Source organism: Prionailurus viverrinus, chromosome D3, assembly GCF_022837055.1.
Source record: "Prionailurus viverrinus isolate Anna chromosome D3, UM_Priviv_1.0, whole genome shotgun sequence".
NCBI lineage: Eukaryota > Metazoa > Chordata > Mammalia > Carnivora > Felidae > Prionailurus > Prionailurus viverrinus.
In genome coordinates, this window is record NC_062572.1 from 33013757 (window position 1) to 33034105 (window position 20349).

At 39.7% G+C, this 20349-nt stretch overlaps 1 protein-coding gene across 4 annotated transcripts in view; it reads right to left on the bottom strand.

Moving 5' to 3' along the window:
* The window catches only part of CEP192 (centrosomal protein 192), a 160915-nt gene that overhangs the window by 78139 nt on the left and 62427 nt on the right, over positions 1–20349 (bottom strand). For all 4 annotated transcript variants that reach the window (XM_047826647.1, XM_047826646.1, XM_047826649.1 and 1 more), the window contains 8 exons: positions 11861–12029; positions 8833–9754; positions 7489–7637; positions 5641–5871; positions 1370–1495; positions 1034–1177; positions 849–912; positions 71–210 (listed from right to left, as the gene is read on the bottom strand). In XM_047826647.1, coding sequence (XP_047682603.1) covers positions 71–210; positions 849–912; positions 1034–1177; positions 1370–1495; positions 5641–5871; positions 7489–7637; positions 8833–9754; positions 11861–12029 — 1945 coding nt within the window. The remainder of the gene's footprint in view (positions 1–70; positions 211–848; positions 913–1033; positions 1178–1369; positions 1496–5640; positions 5872–7488; positions 7638–8832; positions 9755–11860; positions 12030–20349) is intronic.

The following is a 20349-nucleotide window of genomic DNA, read 5'->3' on the forward strand; positions in this document are numbered from 1 at the left end:
AAATAATGTCACAATTAGAATGAAATCAACCTGAACATAAAATCATGGCAAAGAAAAGAGTTTAGGGTACCTGTAAGTCTTTTGGAGCATGTATCCTAGCTATTCCTGTTCTTGCTTGAAGACCAATACTTTTAATGACTGGGGTAGGGTTTGGGCTATCAACTTCTATATCGACTCTTGCCAAGAACTCTTCTGCTGAGCCTAAAATCTCTACAAAAGCTCATTCTTTTAGTTCAGACACCAGAGAGTTATTTAAGTCTAAATTTTGTATGTGGTCCAACTCTATGCCCTCAGGGATCCCAAGAAATCCTAAGCAAAATGATTTTTTTTAAGTTTATTTATTTTGAGAGAGAGAGAGAGAGAGAGAGAGAGAGAGAGAGAGAGAGAGAGAGAATCCCAAGCAGTCAGTGCAGAGGCTGATGTGGGCCCTAAACTCACAAACCATGAGATCATGACCTAAGCTGCAACCAAGAGTCAGATGCTTAACCAACTGAACCACCCAGGAGCCCCAGCAAAATGATTTTTTGAAGAATTCCTCTTTGAAGAGGAATAGAAATTAGTGGAGGAGAACGGAGAAAAAGAAAGAAAACATCCAACTGGTAGATGTGATAAAATCAGTGTACAAAAAAGATCCCAAAAGGTTTTCAGTGGTACTTGCTGGGGTTAACCACAATTACATGGATTTGAGCCAAAACAGCACACTCTCTGCCCCATTTTTAAAACAACATAACATATTTCACAAATTCCTCAAAGTATTCACATTCACTGATGGAAGAAACATGTCTCAACTTTGTAGTTTATTTTGCTACAGAGAAGAGCAATTCCCCAAAAAACATAAACATGAATACCTGAAGAAGTGATCCGTTTCTTTGGACTATGGAAAAGAACCCAAATTATCAGAAATTCTGGATCCTGTAAAATAAAATAAAATTTAATTTAGCATTAAGATGTAAATCTTAATGAAAGATAAGTAGTTTGGAAACTTAACTCCCTCTTTAATTTGAAGCCAGTTCCTTCAATCCACCCAGCTTACCTGTCCGTCATAACTGGCAGGCATCATGTGGTTGACCACAGAAGGAGCTGCCAGCTGAGCAATCATGTCAGCATACGGAGCTGCTTTCAAAGAAGCATGGATGGGTGCCTTGGAAAATGTGAAGCAGCGCCAGGCTATGGCATTCTGTTCAGAAATAGAAGAATCAGTCTCAGTAAAGCCAACAGTGCAATGTTCATGTGATGTTAAATTTGTTGACCGAATCGTTACCAAAAAATTTACTTCCATAAGAAAAATGAACCAAGAATGATATTAGCAGTACCTAGAATTCCAAATCAATGTGTTCTGTAAAGTTTCTTACTGTACATTAATACTTACAGCATTAATAACAAGTCTGATTGGCACAGTGGCATGAGTCTTGTTTATCAATTTTAATGGCAAAGCTTTCCAGCCTCCATAAGTCAAGTCACCAAAATCAAGAACATCTTTTTTTTCTGTTTCTACCTAATTATGAAAGAAAAGACTAATTTATAAAAAGTCATATATTAGTATCACAGCTTACATTCATTATCACTGCTTTTTCCAGTTACAAATAGTCAGCATTAAATGTAAGCCTACCTAAATATCCCCAGGCCATTTTACAATTGCTATTTTCTACAAAAATAAATGTTAAATTCGTTTTCTGAGGTAGTCTATGTATGCAAATGTACTACAGAATAAAGTAATATGTTTGCTGTTGCTACTTTGAAAAGACTGTGAGATCTTAAGACAAACTGACAATTTTATAAAAGATACAAGCCTCTCTTCAATGAGTTACTATGAACTCTATTATTATAATTTTAACTTCTCAATTCCCTTCAAAATATACGTTGGAATTTTCAGATTTAGTCCAAATTTCGGGCAAAACTAAAAATGTTTTTTTTTTTTTCAACGTTTATTTATTTTTGGGACAGAGAGAGACAGAGCATGAACGGGGGAGGGGCAGAGAGAGAGGGAGACACAGAATCGGAAACAGGCTCCAGGCTCTGAGCCATCAGCCCAGCGCCCGACGCGGGGCTCGAACTCACGGACCGCGAGATCGTGACCTGGCTGAAGTCAGATGCTTAACCGACTCCGCCACCCAGGCGCCCCAAAACTAAAAATGTTTAAAATGATACCAAAATAGGCATTATCAAAAGTTTAAAATGTGTGCCTAAGAACAACTTAACACAGACCTCTCACACACACACATGTAGAAATGCTGGATAATATTTAACACACACATAAATTTCTTCAGCCTGGCCAAATATAATGGGAAATCAAAAACAGACTGGCAAATGGGAACTGACTTCCATGGTAGCCCATGAAGGTCTGGGATCGAGCTACTTTCAAGGTGGTTGAGCTTCAACACCCTCCTAACCACAGAAAGTATGACCCTGAGCTTGCTGTGGGCAGGGCAAGGCTAGAATGGAATCTGAGCTCCCTGCAATCAAGTGCAGAAATTGAAAGAAGTGCCTTTTATGAAAAGGAAACTAGAAAACCTGTTTATATGTCTGAGGAGATAACAGGGAAGCTTGTCCAGCAATGGGTGGGTGTCAGAAGATCATTTGCAAGAAAGTAAAATTCTAGGCCTATGCCACACTAGATATGAAAGCTCCAAGCTGAAAATCAGTACAACCTTCATTCCCCAAGCAGTTGTACAAAGTGCTCTCTATGGACACTCTGAAAAACCAGGACACATGGAATTACTACAGCAAAGAGCGGCCTTAATGATGTGAGCTCACATTTAAAAAATTTTTTAAGTCAATTAAAAAATTAAAAACCTTGGGGCGCCTGGGTGGCTCAGTCAGTTGAGCGTCCAACTTTGGGTCAGGTCATGATCTCCCGAGTCATGAGTTTGAGCCCTCCATCGGGCTCTGTGCTGACAGCTCAGGGCCTGGAGCCTGCTTCAGATTCTGTCTCCCTCTCTCTCTGCCCTCCCCCACTCATGCTCTGTCTCTCTCTGTCTCAAAAATAAATATAAACATTAAAAAAAAATTAGAAACCTCATGAATAAAGTAATCAGGGAGACCTAGCAAAGCTAGCAGAAAAATTAGCACCTGAAGAACTAGAAATAATCTGAAATTAACTATAAAATAAGTACACTTTAAATACAGATAATAGAGTCCATGAAAAAGGTAAAAACAAAAGATTCAAGAAATAATGGTGAGCAAAAAAAAAAAAAAAGTAAAATAGCATGAGCAATCTGTTAAAAAACATTTAATGTTACGGTTTTAAAACCATTTGGGATTAAAATAGTAGTCAAAGATATGATGGAAGGAAAAGATCAACATTAAAATGACTACAGCTTTTTGTGTTGTTTGGGCTCCTGATTAATTTTAGACTTCAGTAACCAATTTGAATAAGAAGGGAACAGAGATGTGTAACTTCCAAACTAATGCAGATGCAAGAGAATTATAACTTTAACAAGGAACAATTTCACTTAGAAGATAAAATTATCTTGAGTCTAAACACACATAACAGAGCTCAGAATACCCAAGACAAAAATCAATAGAATTATAAGGAGAAACAGACAAATCCACAAAACTTCTCTCAAAGGCAAAAAGACTAAACACACAGAAATGTTAGTAATGATACAGAAGACAGTAACAAAGTAGAGCTAAAGGACATGTAAAAGAATTCTGCACCTAAGAGAAATTCTTTTCACCTAAGAGTCATTCTTTTCAAGCACACAAGAAACATTAACATAGATTGAACTCATGCTAAACTACAGAATCTCTTTCCTTCTTCCCCTCCTCAACCCATATTCTGACTCCAACATGGGGCATGCAATGGGGAGAGGCTGCTGGAACATTCCCAAAACATTTGGAAACTATAAATGTACTTTAAAATGCGTAACAATCCAATTTCTCCAAGATCAAAAAGTCTTCCTTGGCCAGACTTACTACATAAATCTTTAATGAAATGGATGAAATAGCTAACTGACTATAGTCATTGGTTTTGGTCCACCCGAATGTAATACAATGTTTCAGAAACCACATATATTTAGAAATATTGCTATTTCCACTTTCTATTTGAATTGATAGTTCAAACAACTATTACTTGAGCCCTTACTATATGCCAAGCACTATTTTGGAAGTGAACAAAAGAGACACATGTCCTGGCCCCCACAGAGCTTACACTCTAGTGGGAGCAAAGAGGATCAGACAATAAACAGGTAAATATTTAGTATGACAATGCTAAAAATGCTAAGCAGAAAAGTAAAGTGGGCAAAGGGAGGTAGGCGTGCAGGGATGAGGGAATAGGTGGGGACTGCCATTCCACCAACAGTGAGAGAGTATGCGGTGTGTGGGAGAAGTATTCTAGGCAGAAAACAACTGTACTCAAACCCTGGCAAGATCGTCAACACTGGTGGCTTCTTCATCACTAGAGATACTGTCTAAGCTGTCTTCCAGCATCCATGAAGCTTAGTCTTCATGTGCATCCAAACTGATATCAAAACACTTTTTAAATCTGTATGTGATGTGGTTACTGAAAGTTATTCCAAGCTGAAACACTCATTCATGTAACATAAGGCAGTTATTTTCCCTATACACATATATTCAAGATGTCCCCTATGTAACCACTTCCTGTATTCTTTCTTAAAGTGGTATTTAAAAGGTTAATATATAACATCCAACGTTTATATACCACCAGGGAAAATCACTGATCTCATTACATTTCTTAGTTGCTTTTAAAACAAACAACCCAATATGTCTGGTGACTTTTCAGAACATCCCAAACTAACACCCACATCTAGCAAGTAGAGCTGAATTTCCGTAAAACAATAGAAATTATTTTTTTTTAATTTTTTTAAATGTTTATTTTTGAGAAAGAGAGACAGAATGTAAGCAGGGGAGGGACAGAGAGAGAGGGAGACACAGAATCTGAAGCAGGCTCCAGGCTCTGAGCTGTCAGCACAGAGCCTGACGCAGGGCTCAAACTCGTGAACCGTGAGATCATGATCTGAGCAGAAGTTGGACACTTAACCGACTGAGCCACCCAGGTGCCCCAGTAATTTTTTTTAATGTTTATTTTTTTTTAAGTTATTTATTTATATTGAGAGACAGAGACAGCACAAATGGGGAGGGGCAGAGAGATGGGAAGATAGAATCCCAAGCAGGCTCCCCACTGCCAGTGCAGAGCCTGATGCAGGGCTACAACCCATGAAGCCATGAACTCATGACCTGAGCCGAAACCAAGAGTCAAACGCTCCACCGACTGAGCCACCCAGATGCTCCATTAATGTTTATTTTTGAGAGAGAGAGAGAGAGAGAGAGCATGAGAGAGAGAGAGAGGAAAGAAAGCAGGGGAGGGGCAGAGAGAGAGGGAGACAGGATCTGAAGCAGATGCTGATAGCAGAGAGCCCAACACAGGGCTCGAACTCACGAACTGTGTGATCATGACCTGAACCAAAGTTGGACACCCAACCAACTGAGTCACCCAGGAGCCCCAACAGAAATAATTTTAAATTCTAAAGTAAGAAGCTAATTAAGAACTAATGGTAGCTTGATAGTAACTTTGTGGCATATTTACCCACATATTCATTTCTCCCAAATATTACCTCTTAAGGGTTAAACAGGCTTCATTCAAATGCCAGGCATGACAAAGACTTGCTTACAAGTAGTTACCTCAATCACAGGCGTCTCAGCAACAGCTGTGAGAACGACTCTGCTTGCCAAGGCTTCTGCTTGTGCTATGGTCTCAGCATCTGCTGAAAATGGCCAACAAGCAACACTGAATATACATCTGAAAATCCCAGGATCAGATGGTATGAAAAGTACTTTTATCTCTTCTGTGGCATGAGGTCTTATGATGACTTTATTCTTGAAAACTAAACAAGGATATGCTGAAAGATCCACCTTTAAAAAAAAGTGCCACACGGTTCGTTAAGAAATGGTTTCACATTGAAAATCAAGAATCAGAAATCAACTAGTTTAAGATCCTTTTCTTCTCAAACTACCAAATCTAGAAATTTACCTTTCAAAATATCTAAGCCTTATAACCCATTATCGATAAAATACAATTAGTCAAAATTATGAAGACTTATGAAGATAAGTTGACTGTGTGTCCCCTAGTCTGTTTTAAAGCAAACACAGCTTATCTATACCCTCATTTCCAATGAAAGAGCCCCTGGAAAAGGCAGCACTCTGGTGCCCTGCACATCACCCAGGACTGGTTTTTGTGTGATCAGGGACATTAGACTGACTTCCAAGGTCCTGATCAGGCTACTCAGTCCATGATTATGACTCATTCCAAACCCTCCCTCCTCACTATACATGAGGGCATTCTTTTCTACTCCCGCATCCAGAGGCAACACTACTTCCTACATGCCCCTAAAAGGGTCTCCAAGCTTACCTCCCACCCTTAACACTTTCCTGCTATCACATGCTTTCCATCCAACCTCAGGATCAGAGGGGAAAGGCTAGGAAAAGGGAAGAGGGAGACTAGAGACAATCCTTTTTTTTTTTTCAATGTGTATTTATTTCTGAGAGAGAGAGCGAGAGAGAGAGAGCGAGAGCGCGCACATGAGCAGAGGAGGGGCAGAGAGAGCGCGAAACACAGAATCAGAAGCAGGCTCCAGGCTCTGAGCTGTCAGCACAGAGCCCAACGCAGGGCTCGGACCCACGAATCATGAGATCATGACCTGAGCCGAAGTCAGACACTTAACTGACTGAGCCACCCAGGAGCCCCTAGACACAATCTTATTTTGCCAGGTAAATCTTACCAGGAGGTAAGAGAGAAAGTAAACTCATCCACCCATGCTCATCTGCAAGTGGCAGTCGCAAAACCAGGACATTCCAAAATAGGAGTTGCTGACCGCATTTCCCACCTTTCCTGCTCAATCATGTCTACATCGTCATTGTAATCATGAAAGGAGATTTAGAGTATTGTACTTTACTACCTCTAACTGATCATGTGAGAGACCCTTGCTGTTAAGAGTTAATGTTAAAATTGTATTTCCAGATATTTCAAAAGATCATGTAAAAACATGATCAGATAAATTAGTCAAAAAGATTTCACTTATTGAATGAAGATATAGGTCCCAAGAATAACTTGTTTTTTGATAAATGATAGTAACTTATATTCAATCACATTTAACAAAACCAACAAATAGCAGAAATCCAAGTTTTCGGTGGTTTAAATAGCACTTAAAGCATATTTACATGGTTTTATGAATAAATAACAATGAAATATAATGATAAATAAATAACTGATAGAAACGGAGAACCACAATCACATTTCACTTCTCAATGCAGTACTACAAGAAAAGGAGGTGCTAAGAAAAAGACACAATGTTATTCTTTCACATACCATTTCAATGATTCTGTGAAGGCATACAAGGCGGGGGGGGGGGGGGGGGGGGTGGGGGAGAGGACAGACTCCCAAGTATAAAAGGAAATACTAGAGAAAGGAGAAATCTAACATTAATCAAAATGCAATTGCTAAGTGACAGGAGAAAGACACCGAAAGCTTACCTTTTCACCATTAACACTAACAGTGAGAACCCCAATGCTGACCTGTAGCCAGCGGTCAGTTGGGTTAAGTACACTAAGGTGGGTCTGGGAAGCAATGCCAACACAGCAAGCATGAGGAAACTTCAACTCCTCAGGTACTCTGACTTTCCCTGGGTAAAGATAGAGGGTAAATGCAAGTGATATCAAACATCTGATTAAAAGAACAATTCGTTAAATGGAAATTTTTATGTAAGACTACCTATTTTACACCTAAGAGCTACAGGATGAAGTGCACTGGGTCTTTAGGAGTCCTTGACATTGTATAAGCCTCAGCCCAGGCCAACAATTTTTGCTTGCTGTATCCAGCTCAGGAAGAACAAGTACAACTGATCAAACCCACAATTTACAGCGAATCAACTCTTCAATGTACTGCCTATTAGTAATCTCTTCCTTTTTTCTGCCACAAATATAAGCCACTACCTAACCTAGTAAGAAACAACACAGGGCTCGAACTTTCAAGAGTTATACATCTGCTCAGTTTTAATAAGACCAAATCTTTTCACTATCCTTATGCAGTAACTTTGGAATTTCCTTGAGAAGAACAGGGGGGTAGAAAAGACAGCACTCCAGTGGCCGTGTGTATGATGTCAGGGAATGAACAACACCGAACTCTGCTTAGAGTGACCATCTCTAGCAAAAGAATCCAGGAGCAGTTCAGCCACTGCAGACAAAAGTGGAAGGATACTGTCTCTCACCACAACTGTTATCCCCCAAAAGACTTTAAAAAGTGGAAGGAGGGGCACCTGGGTACCTCAGTCAGTTGGGTGTCTGACTTTGGCTCAGGTCATGATCTCGTGGTTTGTGAGTTCAAGCCCCACGTGGGGCTCTGTGCTGACAGTTCAGAGCCTGAAGCCTTCTTCAGATTCTGTGTCTCCCTCTCTCTCTGCCCCTCCCCACTCACACTCTGTCTCCCTCTCTGTCAAAAATAAATAAATATTTTAAAAAATTATTTTTTAAGTGGAAGGAGACTCACTCCTCCAGAGAGCCAATCCTGAACTGGACAGTTCCTTGTTGAAGCAATTACAGAAATCCAAGTGCAGAGCACAAGAAAGACAGGAAGACAAAGACATCACGAGTTTCACCTGCATTAAGTGTTCATGCTTTTCTAAAGCCATGTTGGAACCCTTGCACAGAAATATATCATGGTCTGTGCTTTCAATTGAGAACAAAGAATAAAACTTAAGAGAAATTCAGGCCAACCAGTATCTCCCTGAAACAAACTAGTTTTGTGGCCTCGTTTGAGAAAACACAATTTTTCAATAACAGCAAGCGACAATTAGCAGTAACAGAGGAAAAACATCTTACCAAATCCTGACGGCATTCCTGAATCCCATGGTTCAATTCCACAGTTTGTACCAATGGACTGCACGGGAAAAGGTTTTGCTGTACTTAGAAGATTCTGATTTAAGGCATTAGAATATGGGTTATAAAGGGAAGAGGTACCCATCAATCCAGAGCTGGTATTTTGCCCTAGACAAATTCCCATGGCCACAGAGTTCTGAACATGCTCTCCTGCAACAGCAGAATAAGGACAGCTTCCCGAAAATCCACAGACAGTGGCGCTGCCAGCATGGCACTGAGGCAAAACAACATTTCCAGCTGAAGACAGTGTTCCTAAATAGTGCTGGGCAAAGGGAGCCGTGGTAAAAGAATGTTGAGTCAAGAGTGTAGGAAGTGCAGTGGGCACGTTCTGCATCTCAGGAGCAGAGCCACGAGCCATGGTGCTGGGAATAGGGGCGCCCTCGTTTCCAGGGGCCATCCGATGAGGAATCTGGCTACTTACTGCACTGCTGGCAGTTAGCGTATCTTCAGAGGATACTCTTTCACTTTCATTCACAGAAGCCTGACGTGACACAGGGAGGTGTGGCATCGCTGACATGGCTGGGCGGGCGAGACCTGTCTTGCTCAGTAGAGCCAGGCCCATCTGGTCCAATTCAGTGGGGTGAGAGGTCAACCCGACTGCACTGGCTTCCGATAGATCTCCACTCTTGGAGGAAAGATCTTCACTCAACCTAAAGTAAGGTTTTGCATCTTCAGGTTTGCTACTCAGAGAAGTCGTTTCTGCCACATTGCCTGTATCTGAGTCTTTTTGGATAATATACGATAGTGCTCCTTTACTTCTACTTTGAAATGAACCTTTTTCTGTCAGTTTTTCCACAGCCTGTTCCTCTGATGGAACTGGACTGGCTTGAATAATTGTGGTACTCAATTCACTGGTGACATCACTCTGTGTGTGACAAATAAAATGTTAAATAACCCACAAACCGTTACAAATTCAAACCATGCTGATATAATCTCAAATAAAAAAAACCTACATGACATTAACTCTGAAAAAAAAAAGGCCAACTTTTTACAGCTGTGAAATGCAAGATTAAAAGTTAGAAAAGTGTACAGTTGTTTCACAGAAATCATTATGAGGAGACTAAAGAGATATATACCAATTACATCTCTGACAAATTTACACAGATAAAGGACCAGAGACAAGTACTTTCGTTAAATTTAAGGGATTGTTTCCTGGAACTACAATAAGAAGTACAATTAAAATCTAAGTAAATTAATAACACAGGAGTTGGGGGTGAGCAAGCTTTCAAGTGATATCGACATGAGTTCAGAAATAATCAATGTAACTCACAGGCTCTCCCACCCCATTGTTTGTCTATACTGCTGTTATGCTTGAAGATGCTAATCTCTTTTTTATTTATTGAGAAAGACAGAGAGAGAGCGTGTGCATGCACAAGCTGGGGAGAGGCAGAGAGAGAGGAAGAGAGAATCCCCAAGCATATTCAGTTCAGCACTGTCAGTGCAGAGCCCAACACAGGGCTCAATCCCATGAACTGCAAGATCACACCCTGAGCTGAAATCAAGAGTCAGACTCTGAACAGACTGAACCACCAAGGCGCCTCCATGCTGATTTCTATGAGCACTCTTTTCTGATGTCTAAGATTATGTGGTTCTGTTTTCTTAAATAAGAAGTAACAGCCGCAATGTTCATATATTCATTTCATGATAATGCATCACCATAGGAGTGACATCTACAGCTCTGCAGGGTCAACCAACTGGAATTTACGTACAAGTTAAGATGCACTTAACCCTCACTGACTATTCTTGGCACTTGGTTTGGAAATTTTTCTTATACCAAACAGATAGAGACATTAATAAACAAAGACCAGGTTATTTGCCAGATATCATCAACCAATCAAATCAATAAAAATAAATAACAGCCAGTATGTATTCAGTGGTGACTTCTTGGTGCCAAGCCCTGTTTTCACATCACTGTCTCTCCTTACAGATGAAGAAAGAGGAAGCTACAGTCTATCTCAGAAAGTAGCAGAGGAGAGCCCATCTAACTCCATAATTCAGCCTGTATTATACTAAGTACATAAAGACCCAACATTTAACAGCACCATCAAAATGACAGCTTTCAAGGATTTGTCCAACATGACATCATATATATAGTAACTTTAGTGGATATATTTAGTAATGGGTTAGTAGAGGAGGACTGTATTGCAAGCAATAGTTATATTCATTCAGCTCATTAAAAAACTGAATACTATCATATTCACAAAACACACACACACACACACACACACACACACACAGATAATAAAATCTAGTTTCTCCCACATAAATCCCTCAGATCTACCTGCTTCTCTCCTATCGTCACTGCCACTAGCTTAATCCAAGCCCACAGCGTCTCTTGCCTGACTGACTACAGCAGTCTGGTGTCAAATCCTCCTGGTTCTAATGAGCTTTTAAAAAATTAATACAGGTCATGTCGGTGTCCTGCTTAAGAGCCTTCAAACTCCCGAATTTTACATCCAAGACTCTTCATGGTTTGGCCTCTCCCCATCCCCATGTATGACTCACTGCAGCCTTCTATTGTACAACTCCATATCTTCCCTCATTCGTCTGCTTCCTCCCTGCCAAGTAATTCTGCAAAATATGGTTTCAATACATTATTTATCCCTCCCATAAACCTTTGTTGAACCATCACCAAGTCCAGTCAGATTTGTAGTTACCTCCTTCTGAATCCCACAGCATACCTAGGTGGATCACAGTGTACTTCATTACAGTATATCTGGTAAGTGTCCCCCACCAGACTAGAAGCTTTTAGAGGGCAGATACTAAAATACTTGTGTACATCTAGTGCCTACTCGACATGAGTAGCTCTTTGATCAAAACACACAAACACACACACACACACATATACACACACACCCTAAAGGTAAAACAGCAACAGAAATTACATAGGCCTAAATTTCAGTCTGACTCCTACATCAGTAATACTTTAAAGCATAAGCCTTAATGAAGAAATAACAGAAATGCTGCCCACCTTGCAGTCCTCAAGGCAATGATCTGAGGCTAGAGTGGGACAGGTGCTCTCTTGTTCAGACACATAAGTCAGCCTACTCACACTAGCTTGTGGACACACCAACTGAGACAACTCACTCTCACAGGGAAGCTTCTGATGAGCTGCTGAACCAGAAGACTCTGAAGCACACCTAAAAGGGAGAACATCTCATGATTAGAGTTTTCCATTCCCTTATTTAACATTATCTAGACTGACAAAAAGCCATTTCTGCTTGCCTACAAGTTTGTTAATCTATAGTCTCTGCTCTAGCTGCCATATATAATATCTCAATCATGGATTCTTTTTTTTTTACCTTAATTATCTAAAATTATAAATCATATCCCTATTGAATAAAGTACTTGGTAAACTATTGTTAAGAAAAAGGTTGTGGCATTTTCATTAATAAACTTCATATACAGTCACAGAACAATGCTAGTCATTTATTTGATAAACATTTATTGAATACCTGATATAAAGCAAGGAGCAGAGTGTTCAAAAATTCCTGCCCTCAAAGAGTACAGATGAAAAAAAGAATCACATATATAAGTGCAAAGAAATGGTATCAGTCATACACCGCTGAGCGGAATATGAAGTGAAACAACCTTTGGCTGAGCAATTAAGCAATGCATGTCAAAAAAAAAGCAATGCATATCATTTTGACTCAGACATTCTACACCTAGGAATTAATCCTAAGGAAAAAAATCAATGCTATTTATAAAGACTTTGTCAAAAGGGTATGTCATCCTTTAATAAAGCAAGAAATCCTAATCATATAGGAGAAGTTAGGCTATAGAAATTATGGCACAAACACACAATAAAACACTATGCAGCCATTTTAAATCATGCTGTTGAGTACTATCCTTTGACTCAGAAAGATGTTCATTACATTAAAAAAAAAAAAAGATTAGAGGGATGCTTGGGTGGCTCAGTCAGTTAAGTGTCCAACTCTTTATTTCAGCTCACGTCATGATACCATGGTTTGTGAGCTCGAGCCCTGCATGGGGCTCTGTGCTGACAGTGTGGAGCCTTCTTGGATTCTCTCTCTCTGTCTCTCCTCTGCTCGCGCACTCGTTCATGTGTGCTCTCTCTCAAAATAAATAAATTTTTAAAAACTCATTAAAAAAAGGAAAGGAACAAATGTACTTTGGGTTATTACTTCAAGTAATGACAAGTGAACTGTAAGAATGCATGGAAATAAAGAGAGAAATTTCAGTTGAGATGTCAAACTTCAAAGGAATCCCAAAACTGCCAAGGAGCTAGCCATATGGAGACACAAAGGTGGTTCTGGAATTAGAAGGTCTAAATCAGTCCTATGAACCTGCTGGAAAGTAGGTGGAAGATCAGCTAACAGGAATGCTAATGAACAGCAAAACTTATCAGAAAAAGTACACTCACCAAAAAAATATTGCCACTGGACAGATGAAAATTTTGACCAATAGTAAACCATGAGTTAAAAAAAAAAACAAAACACTTAAAGGAATACAAGATGGCAGAAAGTAGAGAAAAAGAATAAAAATATCCCACTCAAAAAAAAATCACACTCATTTTATCATAATAAAAAAGGATGACTTCAATAAAAGTAAATGTATACAAAATTAGTCTATCTAGGAACAAAAAGCATAATTGATACTAGAGAAAATCAACGATGCAGAGTGTAAACACTTGAGCAGCTACACCATCATACAGAGTGAATGTATAAAAAAATGAAAATTAGGAAAAAGAAAACAGTCATAGATGACCAGAGAAGACAGTGTCCACTAATGGGAAACCAGGGTTCTCAAAAGGAAGGGGGAATAGATGGAACACAACCAACAATCAAAGGTAACAGAAAATAAAACTTGAAGAAAGAAAGAATTATGTATGCAGAGGTTAGCATAACCCAGGAAAATCAACTGAGACTGATATAGGCATTTGAAGTTGAGGAGGGAAAAAAGAGAGAAGAAGGCTGTAGTAGGAACCTAAAACAGAGCTAGAAACAAGGCTGGAACAAAAACACATGTTGTGCAACAGGGGAACAGATACACGGCACGGTCATAGTAATGTGATGGAGTGCTATGCAGCCATGAGCACAAGGAGCTACTGGTACAGGCAACCACAGGATCAATCTCAAAAACATGTTAAGCGGAGGAAGCTAGACACAGAAAAATGTATGATTCCACTGAAATAAAATGCAAGAACAGACAAAACTAAACTATGGTGATATGGAACAGAAAGTGAATGCTAGGGTGGGGCCAGGGAAGGAGGAGGAGAATTGACTTGAAAAAGGTAAAGGATTGTTAATGGGGCGGGGGCGGGGGGTGGGGATGTAAATGTGCTATATCTTTTAGAAGGTGGTATTTATTTTTTTTTTAATTTTTATTAGAGCAAGCACACAAGTGAGAGAGAGGGGCAGAGGGAGAGAGAGAGAATCCCACGCAGGCACCATGCTCAGTGCGGAATCTGACACAGGGCTTGATCCCACAACGCTGGGATCATGGCCAGAGGAGAAATCAAGAGTTGGACACTCAACCGACTAAGCCACTCAGACACCCCGGCGGGCAGGGGGTATTTAAATAAGTGTACGTAAGTGTCAGAAATCCACTGACCGAAATCTTTATGATCTGTGTATTTTACTACATGTTAATTATACATCAGTAAAAATATAATACAACAACGCATACTGTTAAATCCTAAAATTGGGTTAGGAGTGGGCCAAAACTTGGACAATAAGCTTGCTAGTAGGCTAAACCGCACCCAAAATGATTCATGGATTAATTTCATGTCACAGACTGATCGAGAGATCTCAACCAGTATTTACTTTGGTGGCGATGGCAGGAAAATACGTATGCTGAGCAACTCGACAACATACCATCACTCTCCTTGCATTTTCCCCAGCAATGTTAATTCAGAGCACATTTACCCACTTCTAAATTGGCCTTTTCTCATTAAGGCCTGTTGTTTTGTCCCAGGCTAACAGGTGAGGGTGCAGGTAACTGGCTAGCTTACCCATGTGGCGTAAGCTTACCAATTCCATGATCACTTTAGAAAGGTAAACATGATACCCTCATTCAAAATATCTGAACATATACCAACTTCATGAAAAACTTTAGTATCTCCCTAAGTATATTTCCTACACATAATAGAGAAGTATATTTTTTCAGGAGCACAAGAAAAATTGGGTGGGTCCAGCCAGCATTTTGTGTCTGACCAAGGGTACTATGAAGGAAAAAATGTAAGTCTTTATACTGATAGCTTTCATTAAATACCTTCACATACAATTAAAAATATCAAAACCACAGAAAACAAGATGAAATTGGAAAAGTACACAGAGGGAAGAGACATTGCAGAAAACATTGTAAGGAATGCAGAGATCAAACATGTGAAATGCAAACAAGATGAAACAGAAATTAAGAAACAGTCAGATCATGGTGGTGGTGGTGAAGTTCTGTATCTTTCATTGTGGTGGTGGTTGTTACATGAATTCATACCTGTGATAAAATGACACTGAATTCTACCCATACATTCACTGATGGTGACACCATGCTATAATTATAAGAAATGTAACCACTAGGGGAAACTTGGTGAAGGGGACATGGGAATCCTTCTACAGTATCTTTGTAACCTCCTGTGGATCTATAATTTTTCCAAAATAGTAAGTTCTTAAACGATTAAAGAGAAAATAAATGCAGATGTCAAGCAAAATAGATCCCACACAGGAATCTCTAGAGCCCTGGGGGCAGTAAGGTGATGGAGCAGGATCGTACTTTAACAAGTAATTCAAAAAAATTTTCCCTTCCTTAAATGCTTGAATCCGCATACTGAATGGTATACTGTATGATGGCACAAAGTAACCACGAAGAGTCAACATAGAGATAGAGCCTACTAAAATTAAACTAGACTTGAAAGATAAGGCATCTTTGGCATAAGCTTACAAAAAGATCAAGTCAATTCTGAGACAGAAAGAATTGGGATGACTCAGATTTCCCTCCTACATTCTACAGCGACAGTAAAGCAATCCCTACAACAATCTTAAGGGAGGAAAGCATAAGCCAAAGATTTTAAACAGAGCCACACCATACTTCCATTACAAAAGACACAGGTTTAACTATGGAACATAAAAGAGCCTAGGGAGTATTGTTCCCTCCGTCCTCTGAGCAAATTACCACAGAACATACTTCAGTCAAGAGAGGAAACACCTAATGGCTAAAAATGAATATATTTAAATACAGAATAAAAACTAAACAAGTGTAGGATACAGTGATGAATCAAAATGTAAATGAAATGCCAACAGAGAAACTACGTACCTAAAAGAAAAAAGTAGAAAGGGAAAGAACATGACAATAAATTCTCTAATTGTCTCATTGGTCACAAACACTATTATGGGTTGAGCTGTTTCCCCAAAAAATGTATGTTAAAGTCTTAACACCCAGTACTTCAGAATGTGACCTTGGTTGGAAATGGGGGCACTACAGATGTAATTAATTAAAATAAGGTTATAGTGGAGTAGGCTGGGCCCTCAATCCAATGTGAATGGTGTCCTTGTAAGAGAGAACTCTGGACAAAAAGACACAAGACAGCCATGTGAATACAGAGGCAGAGATTAGAGTAATTCATCTACAAGCCAGTGGACACCCAGGACTACCCTAAGCTGGAAGAGGTAAGGAAGGATCCTCCCCTAAAAGCCTCAGTTTAAGGACTTTTTTATTTTTAAGTAATCTGTACACCCAATGTGGGGCTGGAATTCACAAGCCCGAGATCAAGAGTTGCACACTGTATGGAGCGCCTGAGTGGCTCAGCTGGTTAAGCGTCCAACTTCGGCTCAGGTCATGATCTCACGGTTTGTGAGTTCAAGCCCCACGTCAGGCTCTGGGCTGACAGCTCAGAGCCTGGAACCCACTTCAGATTCTGTTTCTCCCTCTGTCTGCCCCTCTGCTGCTTGCACTCTCTCACATGGTCTCAAAAATAAACATTAAAAAAAAATTTTTTTAATAAAACAAAATAAAGAGTTGCACACTACACCAGCTGAGCCAGCCAAGCACCCCCCTCCCCGTCTCTCGCATTGTGTCAACAATAAACATTAAAAAAAAATTTTTTTTAAATAAAACTAAAAATAAGAAGAGTTGTACGCTATACCAGCTGAGCCAGCCAAGCACCCCCCTCCCCCAAAAGCTTCAGAGACAACATGGCCCTGAACTTCCCACCTACAGAGTATGAGACAGTACCTTTCTGTTGTGTTAAGCCACCCAGTTGGTGACACTGTTATGGCAGCTATGGGAAACTAACACAGCTGGAACTCAAAGAACATCATTTAAAAGCCTTTAAAACAAGTGTCAGAAGCAGAAGTGTATTTAATGATACAAAGATAAATACTCGATAACTTGTAAATGTAAAGTATCTGATAGATACTGTAGATACAAAGTATCTATTCATGTTTGTTGCTCATTTTTCTGATGATTTTTAGTCTTTTTTGTCTCCAATTGTAGGGGCCTTTGATGGTCCCTACAATTACGGGCCCTACATTTACAAATTCAGGGAGGAGATGTAGGAGAAAAATCAGTGGATGACATCCACTGATGTCAGGGTCAGATGACCTTCAAATGTGGTTGGGCTGGAGACTTCTAATGTTTTGTAAACATGAACCATTAAATAAGAGGTGGCTGTGTATATGAAAAAGTATTGCAAGATGAACTTATATATGAATAACTGAAACTGGAAATTATTAAGCCCTCCACTGATATTAAGCTCTAGCTTACCCATACCGTTACAGATGAGTATGCAAAACTTCAATGGCAGTTAGAGAAACACTTGATAGTTAACTTTGAAATTAGATACAATTTCAACCTGTTCCAAAATATTGAAAATTTTTGGGGTGCCTGGGAGGCTCAGTCAGCTGAGTGTCCAACTTTGGTTCAGGTCATGATCTCAGGGCTCGTGAGTTCGAGCTCCATGTCAGTCTCTGTGCTGACTGCTCAGAGCCTGCTTCGGATTCTGTGTCTCCCTCTCTTTGTTCCTGCCCTACTTGCTCTCTCTCTCTCTCTCTCTCTCAAAGTAAATAAACACTCAAAAAATTTTTTAAATATTTAAAATTTTTATCATTTTACTGTTTAGGCAAGTTTTTCTGTTTATTAACATCTTTCAATTGCTGTTTATTAACATCCTTCAATAGAGAAACATATAAAAGATCTTTCATAAAGCCATAAAAAGCAAAATGTATAAATTTAATAGTAAACTTACTATATGGCAGAAAATACAAGCAAAGTAAAAAAAAAACAAAAAAACGTTTATTTATTTTTGAGACAGAGAGAGACAGAGCATGAACAGGGGAGGGTCAGAGAGAGAGAGGGAGACACAGAATTGGAAACAGGCTCCAGGCTCTGAGCTGTCAGCACAGAGCCCGACGCGGGGCTTGAACTCACGAACCGCGAGATCATGACCTGAGCCGAAGTCGGACACTTAACCGACTGAGCCACCCAGGCGCCCCAAAAACCTTCTTTTTTAAAAAAAGTATTTTTTTTCTGGGGCGCCTGGGTGGCGCAGTTGGTTAAGCGTCCAACTTCAGCCAGGTCACGATCTCGTGGTCTGCGAGTTCGAGCCCCGCGTCGGGCTCTGGGCTGATGGCTCAGAGCCTGGAGCCTGTTTCCGATTCTGTGTCTCCCTCTCTCTCTGCCCCTCCCCCGTTCATGCTCTGTCTCTCTCTGTCCCAAAAATAAATAAACCTTGAAAAAAAAAAATTTTTTTTAAAAAAAAAAAGTATTTTTTTTTTTTTTAGCATGAGTGTGGGAGGGGCAGAGAGGGAGAGAGAGAATCCCAAGCAGGCTCCTTGCTGTCAGCACAGAGCCTGATGTGGGGCTCGAACCCATGAACTGTGAGATCATGACCTGAACCGAAACCAAGAGTCAGAGGCTTAACCATCTGAGCCACCCAAGCACCCTGAAATAAAAAACTTCTTAAGACTAGGAACTATAACTAATATCACAAAGGGCTATTCATCTCCCTAATATAGGGCCCGTAATTGTAGGGACCATCAAAGGCCCCTACAATTGGAGACAAAAAAGACTAAAAATCATCAGAAAAATGAGCAACAAACATGAATAGATACTTTGTATCTACAGTATCTATCAGATACTTTGTATCTACAAAGTATCTATTCATGGAAACACACATATAGAGGAAAAGATGCTCACCATCACTCCTAAAACATGAATTAAAGTCATGTTGAAACACTGTTTTTTTCACCTATCAAAATATCAACCATCAAAAAGTTTTATAAACATTCTGCTGATGAGGCTGTGGGAAAACAGGCTCTCAAACTGTTGGTGGGAAAATTATATCAATACAATCTCTATGGAGTGGTTGTACTAATTTAAATATGAACACGAATGCAAATACTCTTTGATTCAATAATCTCATTTATGGGCATGTATCCTACATATATCTATTTCACATGTATCTATTCCACATGAACAAAATGACTATAATACAGACGAGGCTTGTATAACAAAAGTAACCTTGTATAGCAAACCATTGAGGAGTGTGTAAAGGACCCTATATTGAGTATAAAAAGTGAAGCCAACAAGAATATATATTCATATTTGGTTATGAATGCATAAAGAAACTCTAGATACCTAAGAAACTAATAACAGCAGCTCCCTGGTGAAGGCATTGGGGAACTAGGCAGACAAGGAACACAGTAATGAAGGGAAATATACAGAGGCGCACGAGTGCATCTACACATAACTACATATACATACATTTCACAAAGCAGTAAATTTACATTCTTCAAAAATTATACATACACATATACTTATATATGTATATAATGCAAATTATGGCACTTTAAAAAATTGCATTTTATTTATTAAAAAAATTTTTTTTAATGTTTATTTGTTTTGAGAGAGAGAGAGAGAGAGAGAGAGAGAGAGAGAGAGACAGAGCACAAGTGGGGGCAGGAGGGGGGAGGGCAAAGAGAGAGGGAGACACAAAATCCGAAGCAGGTTCCAGGCTCTGACCTGTCAGTACAGAGCCAAGATGCAGGGCTTGAACCCATGAATTGTGAGATCATGACCCGAGCCAAAGTTGGATGCTTACCCAACTGAGCCACCCAGGCACCCCTAAAAAAATTACATTTTAGGGGCGCCTGGGTGGCGCAGTCGGTTGAGCGTCCGACTTCGGCCAGGTCACGATCTCGCGGTCCGTGAGTTCGAGCCCCGCGTCGGGCTCTGGGCTGATGGCTCGGAGCCTGGAGCCTGTTTCCGATTCTGTGTCTCCCTCTCTCTCTGCCCCTTCCTCGTTCATGCTCTGTCTCTCTCTGTCCCAATAATAAATAAACGTTGAGAAAAAAAAAAAAAATTTTTTTAAAAAAATTACATTTTAAAATGTTCTTAAAACTTGGTTTTTAAGAACATGGTTAAATTGGCTTGAGTTAAAACCTATGAAATACTATGATTCTTCTTCTAACCCTTGAAAAATTATTTGCCAATCTCATTAGTATT